The sequence below is a fragment of the Limanda limanda genome, chromosome 1, assembly GCF_963576545.1.
Source record: "Limanda limanda chromosome 1, fLimLim1.1, whole genome shotgun sequence".
NCBI classification, from domain to species: Eukaryota; Metazoa; Chordata; class Actinopteri; order Pleuronectiformes; family Pleuronectidae; genus Limanda; species Limanda limanda.
Window position 1 is genome coordinate 24,829,602 of NC_083636.1, and position 16,644 is coordinate 24,846,245.

Genomic DNA, 16,644 nt, shown 5'->3' on the forward strand with positions numbered 1-16,644 from the left:
AGAGAGGGACTTTCAAGTTTTTGTGTCACCACTGTACATTTTCCTAAATGCTTGGAAGGAGGAGGGGTGAAGCAAGAATATTCAGTCCCCTGCGATGTGAAACTTCACCACTAGATGCCACTAAATCCTACACATTGAACCTTTAAAGCTCGACCTTTGCGGCCACAATTGAGATTCAAACAGGTTAATGTATAAAAATAATGGAAAACATAGTTAAATAATGGGAAACAAATAGAAAAGCATTAAAGGCCAACTACATATAACATTAGCCACCATGCTGATCATACCAGACAAAGTAAGTCTATAGCAACAAATAAAACCTTATGTGTATTAAATCAAAAACAAGGGTGAGAGTTTTTTCTCATGAGTACATCATGCTGACTTCACGTGTTAAATCAAGCCCCTTTTAACACCAATGACGCGTTCTGAAAACATAAAAAATTAGATGGTACTACAGGATGCAGAAAAGGAGGTACAAGCAAGGTAATGATATTGCTTATGAGGCGGTAAGTAATTTTAATATTGCAGTTTATTGCCAGCCTAGTGCTTACTTTGTGACACCTCAACAAGAGCATAATGAATCTTTTACCGAAAGAAAAAGGCAACAGACTCCTTTGTGCTGGGCTGATGGCTCGCAGAATTTGCCATTAGCAGACGTCATTACTTTTTATGGAATCCCTTGGCTGCACATTTCACACACTCAGGGAGATTTGATCTGTTAAAATAGCATGTTCTGCAGCCTGGATCCATGACAGAGGGTTGTAAAAGTCTACTGGTGGGTTGGAAAGCAGTTCAGTGCTGCATATGGACAAATACACACAATGCTGTGGATGAGCAGGATTCATGATATCATCAAGTCTAAATGGAGGGAGGCTCCAGGCTCGCCACAGCTTTGATACACACACACACACGAACACACAGACACACACACACAGGGAGAGAAAGAAAGAGACAGAGAGAGAGAGAGCAACACACACGGACAAACACATGCAGACAGTCACACAGGCGACAGACACAATGAATCGCTGGTGGGTTACTGCAGTGGTTTTCACAGAAAGTTGAGACGCAGTTTGTGTGGGAGAACATTTGCTGACACAACACATGGTAGTGATTTACAAGCTCGTCATGTTGCACCAACCAAGGCCTGAAGTTGTGGGCAGGATAATTGCAGGCAAGGAAATATGGTGGGAGAAAGCAGGAGAGAAGGAAGACAGATGACAAAGGGAATGCGGCTCCTCTATCTTGCTTTATTCCCTTTCACTCCCTCCCCTGTGTGTTTTAATCACTGAAGATGTACAACAATAAGCCATAAGACATAGACTCTGCAGTTACACTGACTAGTCTATGAGGCTTTGCTAATGCTGGTGTTCAGGAGGTATAAGGTTTATGACCAAAAGGTAAATCTCAGGGCGAGGTGAGCGTCATTATTGTGTAGTTTTTCAGATATTAGGTGATAAAGTAGCAGATCTGGATGAAAGGTCAGACGATCAGTGTACTCTTGAAAACAAATAAACGAGTATAACAAATTACATAGCACCCATTCAATACAGTAGTTGGCTTTTTAAGTAATGAATGTAAGAACATGAATGTCTGTACAAATTTGTTTCGTAAAGATCTTAAGATATTTCATATTTCATCATCATATATTTCACATTATGAGTGAATACTATGACCTGCTGGTGGCATGAGAGAAAAAGTCTACATAAGTGGGGACACGAGGCCAAAAAGTGCTGGTAAAAAGATTATCTTCTGTCACTGCCTGTCTTTATATGCGTATTTATATGCCGGTTATTATTGGGTTTTTTAATCATACCATTTGTGTTTAAGTAAACGTCATATTCGGATTTCAGGTATACTTGTACATATATACATATATTTGGGATACTGGTGCATCATGACAACGCAATCCCACCAGACACAGCTGCGTATCTTCATATGCGGCCTTGTTCTGTGTGGTGGCAATATGGCCGATAAGCCAAATCCACAACCCGATGTTGGTATGTGATAGAGCTAAGCCCGCTTTAAGCAAATTTGGAATTTACTCAATTACTGAAGAAAAAGCTCTACCTGCTGTAATGGCTGTCCACTCCCAGAGCCTCTCTGGCGTTGTAGATGTGCTGGTCTAGAGACAGAGGACTTCCTCCTCCACCCTGTGGGCTCCCTCCGCCATCCTGTGGGCTCCCAACGCCATCTGCTCCGGGATCTCCAAGATACACCTCATGAAACTTCACGATACCTGTTGTAGCGGTCAGGAATAAAATAGGTGAATTGGTGCACGTTGTACTGTATGTGTGTGTGTGAGTGTAGAAAGGGTATATTGAGCAAGTCTTCATGGAAAGGTGTGGTTTTTTTTGTGTTTAATTTTAAAGGTGATTGTGAAGTAGGAAAGTATAACACATTTAAAAGTATTAAGCCCTACCTAGTAGCTGCTGGATCCTAGAGGCTACAGTGTGTTTTTTTACAACCCCCGATAGAGAAGTGTTGGATGGAATAACAATTGATGGGGTCGCAAACATGAAGTTGGCCCTAGATAAAGGTCATACGGTCGCAAATCCAAAAGTTAATTCCCTTAAATGTCCTGAAATGTCACGACAATTAAAATATGAGAGTCAAATATCAAAGAGTTTATCCACCGAGGAGGATAAGTAAATGTCATGGCAATCAACCCATTAGATTTTGGCCCAGTTCCAGTGTCCACTCCTGCTGAGTCACAGAGGGTTGCAGGGGCTCAGGAAGTCTTTACGGTTCTTTTGTGGCATTTTTTTAACCTATGTGATAAAGTGCAGCCAGGTGGGTGCATATTTCACAAATATAGCCCTAAAAGTATAACGTGTACAAGACTTCCCATTTCATAACCATGAGTTCCATATTACATGACCATCAGACAGTCAAACCAAGATGCTGCTAGCATGTTGCTAACTTTGTGTAAATCTGTTTTCATTTGCTCAACCAACTTAAGAACTCAGCACATAAAACAGTCGATCAGAGTGAGGTCATACCACCGTGAAAAGCAGCAGTGGTGAGTGGAATTCACTCAGTTGTGTTCAAGTCTATTGTAGTCCTCCAAAAAAACAAACAAACAAACAGTACAAAAGTTTTATCTGAAGATGATGTCGGATCACTGAAAGATGATGTGGAGGTGGCTCAGTGAGCACTGAGGTGAACCACTAAAGAATAATGAAAAGCGAGTGGTTCGTCTCTGATTGTTTTGGGGAGACCCCGGTGGCAAAGGACATTGCCACAGATGCTAATGCTGAATGTAAAACCATTTCAAAAGACACTATAAGCTAGTCTCCTTGAATAACAAGTCCCTACAGGACTGATATAATGTACAATGCAAAAAATATGAGAACATTTATAGCTAAAGCAACCGCTCACATTGATGCAAGCACTAAAACCTTTTGAAAACGAAAAAGGCGGAGATTTTCCCTTATGTTATTAGGTATACAGGTTTTTTATAATTCTGTGTGAATCTTCGTGTGAGCTCTGTTACTGCACGGTGAAGGGGATGTTGTTTCCACTGATACAGGTTGGTAGAATTATTATAAAAAAATGCATTCAGTCCCCATGACATTAGTGCAATGCAACATCATCGACGGAGTTTTGCTGCTGATGAATGCACTGCATTAAGTTTACCTAATAAACTGCCAGTTTGTCCAGGTTAACAGGATTTAACACACATTGGAGCCTGTGCACTAAATCTCAGTTGATGTATCATGTATTTAAAGCTTGGGTTGGTCAGCCTGGAGAAGCTAGCAAGAGCAGGCTACACCATAATACTGATACTGAGAATCCTAGCCACTGAGGTGTGACTAACAACTTTATTTATTGATGGACATGAAGAGGATTTCAACAAATAATACAAAAAGTGCTTAAAAAAACGAGGACCTATACGTGTCTGTGGTGTTTTGAATGTGTGTGTGTGTGTGTGTGTGTGTGTGTGTGTGTGTGTGTGTGTGTGTGTGTGTGTGTGTGTGTGTGTGTGTACCTGTTCCCGGAGATATCAGCCAGCTGTACAGAAAACCTCCAGCCAGAGAATAGTACAGGACCATTGCCCTCTGACTGTTAACTGTCTCCAGGATGTGCTCCACAGTAACTGGGATGTAAGGGTCGCTGCCCGCTGCTTGCTGACTTCCTTTCTGGCGTTCGACCAGGAGATCGGCAAAGGCACGTGTACGCCCTCGCTCTGCAATGGCCAGAGCCTCATCGTGCCGACCTGGGAGGAAACACAGAAGAAGATAAAACAGGAATCCGTAGTGAGTTAGGAAGAAAGAATGAGAGCTGGGAGATTGGAAGGTAAAGTAAATTAAAGTGCATCCAGACATCTTGTTGAACAGACACACTGGAAGTGTGGGAAAATAAGAGAGGACAGGTGAGAAGACCTTACAAACAAAACAGGGCGCAGTGATTCACACTGCACAATTATGACACAAGGGAGGGCAGCTGATTTACCTAGGCTGACGAGGACTCGCTGGAGAGCCTGGTACGAGCTGGTTTGCAGGTCAAACAGCGAGAGCTTGTTATCCGTGCTGTGCTGTGTCTCATGACGAATCATCTCAAATAAGACTGATGCTCTGTATAACTAAAAGACACAGCAAACAAACATATATCACACAACCTTCATAACCGAATGTGGTTGTAAAAAAACTGTTTTAAAGCAGGAGAAGCTGATTTCATTTGCCAAACCTGAATGAATAAGCTGTTACAATACTAACCAGTAGGTGGCACTACGAATACACAACAATGTGAACAGTCAGAAGGACAGCTGGGTGAGTGCTCTGCCTCACTTTCACTGTCATGGTGGCTCTAGCTAAGCAAAGATCGTGTCACTACAACAGGCTGCTAATCATGTTGATTTTGAAATCCTCGTAGGATCCCGATCAGAGATCAAAACCCCAGTGTGTTCTGTACCTCAGCATTTTTATTTCTTTCCTTCGAGGCTTAGTTTAACTGCTTACACTGCGAGATTTATGCATATACATAAAAATTAAATAAGTAATTAACTAACATAAGCTTTCAGTATCAGAGACCCAAATTACAATAACAATAACACAGGTGCCCAAGCAAATGCCAAAGTAATGAGGAATAAAACAGTTAAGTTCACATCAGTAACAATACATATTATTTGACTATTTCTACACAGAAATACTGCCTAAAACCTGTAAGAATTAAAAACAATTACTGTAACATAATTCCACTAAGGCCCAACGATCCCCATCCATTCAATCAAGCATTTCTTTTGAATCAATATCAATGGATTATTCCCCAAGAAACCTGAAAGCCCAAAACACAGACACAAAAGACACAATTTTAAAGAAAGTGAAAAAAATTAAATAATCCTAGACCCACCCCTGTTTCAGATTAACACCAATTGTAATGGGTTCTCCCCTGACCCATACCACATCCTTTCACCAGGTGTCTTGGTTATCACCTCACTGAGATATAAACAGATATAAACCAAATAATGTTTAATATAATTTCCACATCAGCAATTTTCACTGTTTTTCTCAGCTTGTCTGTACATGACTTATAAATATAGTTACTATCGATTAAATGTGCTTAATGATGAATAAAAAGACTGGAAAGGGTTTAAGTTGAGATGAGTAAAGATAAATGGTCTATATTTATATAGAGATTTTCTAGTCTTGATATCCACATACACCCATTCACACACACATTCATACAGTGCATCTATGTGCATCACTTTCTCTATCACACATCACTCACACACTTGTCACAGCTGTCAGGGGCAAGTTGGGGCTCAGTAGCTTGCCAAAGGACACTTTGGCATGCATAATGGGAGAGACTGGGATCAAACCTTCAACCTTTTGATTAGTGGACGACACGCTCTACCTCCTGAGTTACAGCCCGCAGATCAATCATTGAGTCCATTGCACCTCCAACTGGCTGTAACTCAACCTCTGATGCCTGATGTTACAGACGGCTAGAAACCCAGTTTGACACAGGACGATGTCAGGCTGCTCATCCTGCTACAGCTCTATAGACCTGGCGCTAAGTGAGGGACTATAAAACAAAGTTCTCGTCATGGATGCGAAGTGTGGTTCCATGAAGGAGGCAGCTGTTCCCATATCAAAAAATGGCAAAACATCCCTCCAGCAATAAATCTCTGATTCACATTATAGTTGTACAGTAAGTTCGGAAGCAAACACAAGTTAAGACATGCAGCTGCGAGTCTGAGAGAGTGTACACACACAAACAAACACACACCTGGTGCTGTGCCTCTTCCAGGTTTCCGCTGGCCCACAGGGACAGACCCAGGTGGTGGCGTATCTTAGCTTCGTCTTCTCTGCGACCTAACTGCTCGGCCAGACGCAGACCTGAGGAGAAGAAGAGGAGAGACAAAGCAGAGCTGATCAGATGCTTGTTCCAAGAGGCCGATCTGAAAATCACCTTCTTGAAAGTCCTTGCACTCTGTGCTCATCCGTTGCTGCACATAATCGACCTCGCAGTGAGCCGAGGGCGCTCACATTTGCCATTCTTTTCCTGTTATTGCTCCTTTTGTCTCCCTTCGCCTCGGCCTTATTATTCTGCGGATTCAAATTCAAAGTTCCTGTTCTCTCCGCTCTTCAGTTTGTCTCTGATATGTTTTATCTTCCCCGCCATGAAAGAGCAGACAGTCATGACAGGTTGCATTTAGTTCTCATTAGGCTCTGAGAATGAGCTGAATCTCATCAATCATCAAGTTTTGGTTCACACTTCTCTGCCTGCCTGTCTCTGTCTGGCCCTGTGATGTTTGCTGTCTGTGCTTCCTTCTACTGTTTGTGGAGGTTAATTGGAGACACGCTTCAGCTCTGTCCTCGCCTCAACTCTGAGCAGATTTCCTCGTTGCCTGTTAATGATCAATTAAAATCCATGAGTTAAATGACAAACAGTGGCTGTGTCTCAAGGGGTTTACAAATGAAGCCAACTACTCATTTTAAATATCCATTAAAATTAAATTCCAGTTGGATTAATCTGAAACTATGAGAGCATGCATATTTAAAGTGTGCTTTTTAATCCATTAGGACAGCGATTCAAATGGGATTATTTTCAACAAGTATGCAGTTTTACAACTGAGGAGAGATAAGAGACACGTGTGTGTTTCAAAGAGTAGTCTAGTTAGAGAAGAAGTGAAATCAAACAGGATTATTGGCAACAAGCTGAGTGAAAGAAACGCAGCTCGAGGGTAAACAACCGAGCAGTGATCTTCTATTAGCCTGTGTCAGACTTATGAATACCTTTCATGCTTCTACTGGGTTTTAGAAATGCAACTCACACTGCTCTCAGGCTTAAACAACTATGACTTTAAATGAGATGCCCACATGTAGATCAAAGTCTGCGCTAAGAATCAGCGCCTCCCTAAATAGAGTCGGTATGACTACAGGGAGAAGGTGAAACTGTGACTAACTTTTTAGACTTGAAAGTTGGCTCCTAATAATCAAGGATGAAGTGGAAGAGGCCATCAAGATGTGAAGGAAGAGAGGTTACACGTTATGTAATTAAGTGTGTATGATAAGCGTGTGTAAATAAACAATAAACATTTCATTGATTAACGGATACAATAACTGGCAGATTGATTAATATTGAAAAAAATAAAATAATCCGTAATCATCCAGCTCCATCTTTGTAATAGATGATGTAGAGGCAAAGACCAATGTGACACAAAGCTACTGGTTCCCGAAACGTTACATGAAAATAGAAAGGAGAATTCATGCCATGGAATAAGGTTAAATATCATAATAACAGAAGCCAGGCATTACCTTGTTCTTTTCAGCCACCAAAATACTACAGTGAATACTGTGGAATGTGTCCTTTGTTAAAATCGTACTATCTTCGTTCCCCCTGGCTTTTTTATTCTCTGCGAGGATCAACAGTCTATAGTTTGGGGAAGAGGAGCAGTTTCAGCTTGTCCTTCAAAGCCTCTGAAGGACAGAGCTTTGTGAGCTGCGTCCTTCAGAGTACCAGCACCAGATTTGTGATGAATGGTGAAAGTTTGTTTTTGAGGCTTTTCATGTTTAGCCATGCCTTTTGTTAGTTGACAGAAGACAGGGATAGAGAGGGGAGCCGTGGAACAACATTCAGCAGACTCAAGGTTTGACTTGATCCAGTAACACTGCACTTCCGGAGTCAGAAACATTACATTTGTATAAACAGAGTGGCTTTGATAAAACATATTTAAATGTGCTTTTATCAATATTTATACATTTTACAAAGGATTAAATGACTCAGTGTATGTGAAAGATGTTTGTTTTTTAGTTTGCTTCAGCTCCTTTCATCTCTAAAGAGCGTTTTAACTTCTTACAGCTCACGGTTTTGGTTTTACAGCTCACCCCTGTCATCAGCCACAGGAGGTAGCTGTTTTCAGAGTAAAAGGCCTGATGGAACCACTGTCTAGTATTTAGCCTTTAAAGAACCAGATATGTCCTCAACAGGTGGTGGAGACCAAAATCAGAGTTGAAAGTGAATGTTTGACTTGTATTCATAGGGGGGGCATAAACACAACCCCAAACAAATGATAATATCTGCTGAATATGTAAACAGGCAGCTATTTGCTGACATTCAACATATTCAGGGTGATATTACAATACACAAGGACTTGTAGAACAATTATTTCATGATCACAGAAAACATGTGACAATGCTGCTGACATTTGTAACAGCAATAACTGCTAGTCACACCTCAGGGGCTAGGATTCTTACCTTCCTGCAGGTACATCACAGCCTGTGCATAGTTTTGCAGTGCATGGTGTACCCTTCCCAGGCTCCCGTAGGCCAGAGTTTTAGAGATCAGGTCATTGGTCTGTGCCGCCACACTCAGATGCTGCTCCTGAAAGACCACGGCCCGCTCATAGTTCCCGAGAGCTTCGTAGGTCAGTCCCAAGTTGGCATAGGCTCGACCCTGGCTCCCCACACATCTCGTCTGCTCTGCTATATCCAACGCCCTTTGGTGCCACTAAAGTAGAAGAGCTTGAATACTTAAAGGATAGTTCACCAAAAAGGAAATTCACTCATTATATACTCCCCACACTGAGAGGGGAATAACAGTGGACATTTAGTTAAAGAAAAGTTGTAAATGACACTATTTCAAGTAAAATTTGAACGTTGGGGTTTACGGAAACTTGGATGAAACCACAGGAGCAGTATGGAGGCATTTTATGTGTATTTTCTGTTGTTTTGATTTACGTTTGAAGACATTGTCGCCATTTACTTCAAGTGTATTGGATTTGGCTGCTAAGCTGCAGCTCCAAAAGTGTTTTGTGGACTCAAACACTTCACCCACCCCTGCATCAGCATAGTGATGAGTAGATAATAAAGGAATTTCCATTTTAAAGGTGAAGACATTATGTCTGTTTAATCTGTGCGAAACTGTGCAAACATGAGAAGCTGCGGTTTAATAGGAGTAGGAGGATGTGACTATTTCTTGGTAGAGGGCACTGATCTCCCAGTCTCTGCAGGTTAAATGGAGCCAGTCATTATGCTAAGCTAAACCAACCAACTGGTGGCTGACAGTATACAGACAGGAAGGTGGTGTCACCATTTCACAAAATGTCAAGCTGTTCATTTAAGTGATGGATAGAAAACACTGCGTCATGATGTGTAATGAATCTGTACAAACCTGTAGCGCTGTCTCGTTGTCTGCCATCAGCTGATAAACGCCTCCAAGAGTATCGCTTGCCTCTGCTTCCAGGGATTTATCCTGACAGTCAGAGCAGGATTTACTGTGCATAGTATTCTTTCCATGAAGATAATTTGTCACATTCAACAGGCCAAATGGAGAAGCTGATAACTGAAACAAGAACCTCTCAGGTAAATCCTTACCCCTGCTGTGCGTGCAATGTTAAGTTGGTGCTCCAGGCAGGAGAGGGCCTGCTCGTAGTTGCCCAGCTGGCTGTGTAAGGTGCCCAGCTCCCCATAAGCCTGAGCCTTACCCCCTCCTTCCCCGCCCAGCTCATGGGCTACCACCAGCCGCTTCTCAAAACACACCAGTCCCTGCTGGAGACTACCAATAGACCTGAGGAGAAAGGAGTAAGATAAAAAGATGATCATCGTATCATTGGCATTTGGTTTGTTCTTGCACGCACACGTATTCTCAGAGAAAGTCACTCAATCAATTTATAAAAGCAAGAGAGAATAAACCATCTGTATCTTCCAAGCAAAAAACAGTAAAAGAAGAAACTTCTACAGTAGCTGCGTTTAAGGAGATAAATGAGTGACTCCTCTCTCCTCATTACGATCGATAAACTAAAAGGAAAGCATAAAACATAAATGTCAATACAAGCAAACAAAAACAGAACATCTGAGCGGTTGCATGGTGCAGTAACAGCAAGAAAAGAGCTTTGACAGAAACATTTTACCACTTCACATGAGATGAATTCAAAGAAAGCAAACTCATGTCTTTCATCCTGCTTGGTGTGTACTATACAGTATAATTTGGTACAGTTGATAACACCACCACCAAACACTGAGGGTAGAGTCACAGAAGAAAGGCTGAAAGTGCCAAAGAAGTAAAAACTAGTTTAAAACTAGTTTAAGACATCAATCTTGGAGCCCATCAGGAGTGTCAAATGAGCCTCTAGTGGCTTCCAGTGCGGACAGCAGATATACAGGCAGAGCCTTTGGCTCACCGCACATTGGTTATAGTCTTACTTGATTATTTTATCACTCGAGTAAACGTTTCTTCAGACAAAACTCAAACAATGATACTTTTGTAGTTCGATATTTTGGCCAAACTTTATTAACAGTTATCTTCAAACTAATGCAGATAAATCATAAAGCACCTAGCCGATGCATTGGGGGTCAATGTGTTCCAACCTTTTTGCTCCTGCCCCTTCTCTACAGATTATTGAGATTCACATAGAGAATCTGTTTATAGAGATTAACTTCTTAGTAATGTTTAGATAATCTTCAATTTATAGCCACTGGATTTGAAATGGACTAACGATAGGCGCCCTCGTAAAAGCACAAATTGAACCATGGTTGTGTTGTGATCCAGTTTCATTGGAACAGAGAGAAATGGGGGTGTAACTGATCTACTTATTTGACCCTCGGCAAGAAAGAGAATATCTTATTTAAGCTTTCCTTTGCCTACCTGTATGAATTGCCAAGTCCTCTGTAGGCCTTCTCCTGGTCCTGGACGTGGTTGAGACTCTGAGCCACAGTCAGGTACTTCTCGTAGTACTGAATAGCCTCCTCATAGTCTCCCAGGGCATCATAGCAGTCTGCCAGATTCCCATAGGCCCTACCTCTGTCCAACATACTCTCAGTTCCACTCAGCTGCTCAAGCATAGCCAGCTGCTGCTCGAAATAGCCGATCGATTCCTCAAACACTCCCATGTTCATTTTGGTGATGCCCATGTTCCCGTGGACCTGGGCCTCTAGACGGGCATCCCTGAGCCCCTGAGCCAAGCCCAGCTGGGTCTCATAACACTGGAAGGTTGTAGCATAGTCTCCCAGGGCCATGTGCACTGCTGCCAGGTGGCCGAGGGCGCGGCACTCCCCCTGCTGATCACCTATATCCTTCCGGACGGTCAGTTCCTGGCTATGGAAGGACAATGCTGTATCCAGCTGCCGGAGCAGCCTGATGTGCAGGAGAGAAAGACAAGTAAGAGAAACAGGAACAAGGAAATTAGAGCAAATCACACAGTTCAAATGATTTGTGTTTTACCTGTGAACTGAGCCAAGTGCTGAGTAGGCGTCAGCCTCCATCTTCTGGTCGCTGACTTTCTGAGCCAGGGTTAACTGCTGCTGGTAGAACCTCACAGCTCCTGGAAGATCACCCCGACACACACAGACATCGCCAAGGTTCCCAAACGCCCTGAAAACTGCCTGTTGACAAACACAACCACATGGACACAGATTAACAACCACTTCTTGTATCAAGTATACGTTTTTTTCCCAGTTTATCATACAGTGATCATAAGTAGGTGACCTGTGTGTTATCCAGGGCTTGTGCTAGAGAGAGCAGGTATCTCTGACACTCCTCTGCTTTGTTGTACTCCCCCAGTGCTTTGTGGGCCAGGCCCAGGTTACAGTAAGCTTTAGCCTGGGCTAATTTGTCTTGGAGGTCCTTAGCCAAGGCCAGGTCCTGCTCGTAATACCTAAGATACGGATGAAAAGTTGAAGAATGAAGAGTCAAAACACAATCATTTGCACACCAATGTGATGTACATGCCTTCCAACATGAAGTAAACATTTAATTAATAGAAGATAAATTTATGTGTAAAACATGTTTGCATATGCAATAACTTTAAGGTTAAAAAAAGAATTTATAACTGACAGTATCACACTCAGTGCTATTCACAGAGTTTTTACCACCCAGCGCTACAACAAAACATTTTGACATTGAGACTTAGGCAAATATTTAAACCGTTTACTGTAAATATTCTAGATATATTTAAAATTTATAAACATTTCCCAAAATTCACTGGAAATATATGTTCACTAGATTTAAAAATAAAAATCTATAGGTCTGAACAGGAATTGGCTGCACACCATTAACTTGTAACTGCTGGTGATCAGTGAGGCTTCAATGATTTCTAACAAGCAGAATTAGTAAGTGTTTGTATGTGATGTATTTGGTCTCTGACCTGACAGCGTCTCTGTACTGCCCCAGGCAGTAGTGAGCATAGCCGAGGTTGTGGCAGACTTTGCCTTCTCCCTCCAGATCCTGCAAGCCTGGGGCCAGAGCCAGGTACTGCTGGTAGTAAGGCAAGGCCTGAGCATACTCACCTCTCCAGCTGTGGAAGTTGCCCAGGTTTGCTGGAAAAAGAAAGAAAAGTTAACGTGTACATTCCATATTAAAGTCAAGCAGAAATTATTTGCTTTTCCCCTCAATGCATATCCTGCTTGTCTTGCTTGCCTAGTGCTCTTGCTTCGCTTTGTGTGTCTCGAAGCTCCCGGGCGATGGTCAGGTGGTGAAGGTAGTGCTGGAGAGCCCGGTCGTGAGCGCCCAGTGCCTGGTATGCCACCGCTAGGTTGCCATGTGTGGAGGCCTGCGACGGACGATCGTTCACCTGAAACACAACAACCCTTCGTAAATCAGTTTTCCATGTATTTTAAATGTAACTTGTGAGGAGTGAGGGTATTCACCTCCAGGGACATCTGTAGTTCCTGCCGGTGGAAGCGGACAGCTTGGTCGTGGATGCCGAGTGCGTGGTAGGCGTTGCCCATGTTACCGTAGGCCCTCCCCTGGGCAGCATAATCCCCCAGCTCCTGGGCGAAGGACAGGTGGGCTTTGTGGAGCTTCAATGCTGTTTCATACTCCCCCTTCATCTGGTTTATGATGCCTGAGATGCAAGCGGAGAGCAGGTTTTTTTATTTTTTATGTAACATAGAAGAGCAAGATGTTGACCAATGTGTCTCATGTCACACGATGCAAGTCCAGGTCATTTCTAGTGTTTTTCGTGACACATCCAATCAAGTCTCTGATCACTTGAAGCTTATCAAATCCAGTCTTGAGTCATTAGAGCCAAGAAAAGTCCGTAAATCTGTAAACGTAGATGTCCAAGTCGATCTTATGACCCTCAGCATGTCAAAATCCATTCTCCACTCAGCTGTCATAAGTCCTCGTCAAGTCAGATTTCAAGTCTTTCTTAAAGTCATGTCAAGACACAAGTCAAAACAAGTCGGGAGTCAGTCAAGATGAGTGTAATCAAAGTGTCCATCAAAAGAACAGTTTTTAGTCAAGACAAATCTGCTTTACAGTAGTTTCAGGTATGGTGTAAATTAAGTTCATTATTAAGCGTTCTTTGTATATTCTTGATGACAAACAAGGGAAATAACAGAAGAAATCATCAAACCTTTATGCTCCTGTCTACTGCTCTTCTACCAAGTGAACATGGAAATAATTCATTAAGTTACCTACTGGTTATTAAGTCTGCTGCTCTGCTGGATAGTTTTTCCAACTTATTTAGGAGTGTGATGAACATGGTAAACTCCCCGAATAATTAAAATGTATCCAGCTATGTGTGCGCGCATGTGAAAGTAGATGCATAGACGGATTTCAAATCCCAGAAAAAAGTGCAGAGCAGTGAATAATTAAAATGCTACAGCGGAAAAATTCCAACAAATCTGACGACATCTGCTGCTAAAACTTGGCTCCCGGTGGCCTTACCGACGCTCTGCGGTGGTAGTTCTTCCCTACAGTCAACAATTCATGTTCTCAGACACCAGAGTCGAACCAATGTTGAAAGAGAAAAATACAAGTTGAGGAAGAAGCTTGGGAGGCAGAGGAGAAAGAGAACGAGGAGACAAAGACAGTAGCTGCAGGATGTAAATACAAGTGGGAGAGTCATTAATGTGCAGTCGTGGAAAGTAACTATATACTTTACTTGAGTGTTTCCGTTCTATTCTGCTTCCTTAATATATGAACTATATTTTACACATTGTAGTCCACGATATTTATCTGACAGCAACAGAAGATTCCAAATTCAAGATTCAAGTTGATTGGAATTTGTCTTGGTGAGTTCGCACACGCATAAACTGTTTTCAGCATGAACTACGCAGCATGACAATGCAAAAATGCAGGAATCTGCTGTGCATTCAGGTGAGGGGTGGTGCAGCAGGCAGAGACAGGACATAAAGTATTAAATCCTCTGCCGAGATTATGTGTTGTTGTTTTTTTACAGCACATCTGCGTCGGCCCTTATCACCAAAGTTCTAATGAAATCTCCATCTGGGTCTTTTACGTGTGTGGCACCGCATCCTGAGGTTTTTTTAGGGGATTGTTTTTGTCTGTTTTGCATGATGTCCAGAGATTCTTTTCAGTGCATGTCTGAAAGCAACTATAGAGAGGAAAAAATACAATCAAAGAGTCAGAAGCACATGAATAAAATTCCACCCTCCAAAAAGTATAGACTAGTTTAATGCTGCAAACACTGCAAAACTCAGCATCAGACTAAATCCTAAACCAGAAGCTATATCAAGTTTCATCTATCTTGTAGAATTGTGTCCTTTTCATCATTCCACAGAAGGAACCTCTCTCATTCCTTCTTCTTTTGAGATTTGGAGAAAAGGACTCAGCAACTAAAATGACTTTGGGAGACTGAGAATCTCTTGCATTGTTAAACGTAAATGATCTTCACCTATTGTCTCACATCATCTGTATAAAGTAGAGAACAGTCACAATACGGTTCCCCCTTACCAGCTACAGTGTTCAAATGGTGCTTAAAGGTAAATTAACAAGTGATGATAATCCAATAGTAAATCATATGTGATAGGCGTTGAAAGGAGCCACTCCACATGAGGTGTTGCTGATAATTTGGTTAGAATTTCATTTTCAAGTTTTATTTATCAAGTGCAAGTTAACTCGGTGTCAACAGCACAATGAAAGGAGTTGGACGAGAAGAAAACATATCAGCTCAGCAGTGCAAGAGTAAAATGAAAATAAAGAGCTTACGATAAAAAGAAAAGTCTAATACCAAACTAAAACTTTATACATTCAAAAGGTGCAGTGTGACAAAACCTTTGTTGCAAATGTGGTAACAACTTTAACTGTATGGTGTGTGTGAATAGGTTATTGCACATGTTTATGTATAGATTATTGCACCTTATGTATGAGTTATTGCATATTTGAGTGAGATAAAAAAAACTGCAGTACAAACAGGCAGGAAAACAGTCATGCAGAGGGTTGTTAGTCAGGAGTTGACTAAAAGTTAGGAACCTGATGGCCTGGTTGTAGAAACTGTTCTTAGGTAAAGAATTTGTACACTGTGGTATGGTTACTTTAAATTAAAGGGATAGTTCACCCTTGGCCGAGATCTTGTGTGCGTGCGAACGTGAACGTTGCTACAGAGGAGGATATAGAGGACATTAAGGTTAAAGACTTGGTGTTTATGACAACGTTTCGAGACCAATTTAAATATGGGGGCTTACAGACACTTAAATTGGATTTCGCTGCAACGCTGTTTAGACTCCTGAGTAGATAATAGGTGAATCTTTATTTTTCGGTGAACTATCCCTTTAAGTAAAGGAATTAAACACTCACAACCCAGCAAAAACCCCACAAATACACACATATTAAACGTGTGTGTATGTGTGTGTGCTTGGAGCTATGGTTTGGAGGCCAGTTTGATTGCGACCTTCATCTTCCTTCGAACAGTTACTGTGTTTACACTCATGTTAACAGCCTCATTATGCCCCGATTTAGGCAGAACTGTGATTATCGCAGCTCTCATGTAAAAACCTTAACTGTGTTATCACGGCCTAATTAACGTTCAAATCAGAGCAAACATAACGAGATTAACATGATTGGATTACACGTCTACCTTTACTACCGTTGCATACACTCTTTTCACTCTGATTTCTTCTCAGTGGGTTTTGAATAAGAAAGGTCCTTGGGGCGGGGGTGTACAGTGGTCCAGCCACACAATCAAATGCTGCACTTTATTATTTCCTCTTTTTTGGAGACCATCCATCAAATAAGGTCTCTTAGTCTTTATCTAGGTGGTAAAAAACACAGAGGACAGATAAGAGAGAGGTTTCAAGAGGGGGGAGATGAGGTGGGGGGATGTCGAGACACCAGATGGACGAGGTTACATGTCCCTCTCATGTCAAACTGCGTGTGGAGAGAGAGATTCACTGAGAGTAAACTGCGAGTCCATGGCACACGTCCAGCGCGGTTGTAGGCGACGATTCAGAATACGAC

The 16,644-nt window shown here is 42.0% G+C and overlaps 1 protein-coding gene across 1 annotated transcript in view; it reads right to left on the bottom strand.

Annotated features, from left to right (window-relative positions):
- The window catches only part of ttc28 (tetratricopeptide repeat domain 28), a 125,477-nt gene that overhangs the window by 13,739 nt on the left and 95,094 nt on the right, over positions 1-16,644 (bottom strand). The window contains exons 9-21 of the mRNA XM_061079853.1: positions 13,089-13,285; positions 12,859-13,012; positions 12,587-12,758; positions 11,929-12,097; positions 11,665-11,825; positions 11,089-11,577; positions 9,819-10,011; positions 9,616-9,696; positions 8,700-8,952; positions 6,229-6,338; positions 4,453-4,582; positions 3,989-4,216; positions 2,068-2,236 (exon numbers count right to left, since the gene is read on the bottom strand). Of these exons, the coding sequence (XP_060935836.1) occupies positions 2,068-2,236; positions 3,989-4,216; positions 4,453-4,582; positions 6,229-6,338; positions 8,700-8,952; positions 9,616-9,696; positions 9,819-10,011; positions 11,089-11,577; positions 11,665-11,825; positions 11,929-12,097; positions 12,587-12,758; positions 12,859-13,012; positions 13,089-13,285 (2,506 nt within the window). The remainder of the gene's footprint in view (positions 1-2,067; positions 2,237-3,988; positions 4,217-4,452; positions 4,583-6,228; positions 6,339-8,699; positions 8,953-9,615; positions 9,697-9,818; positions 10,012-11,088; positions 11,578-11,664; positions 11,826-11,928; positions 12,098-12,586; positions 12,759-12,858; positions 13,013-13,088; positions 13,286-16,644) is intronic.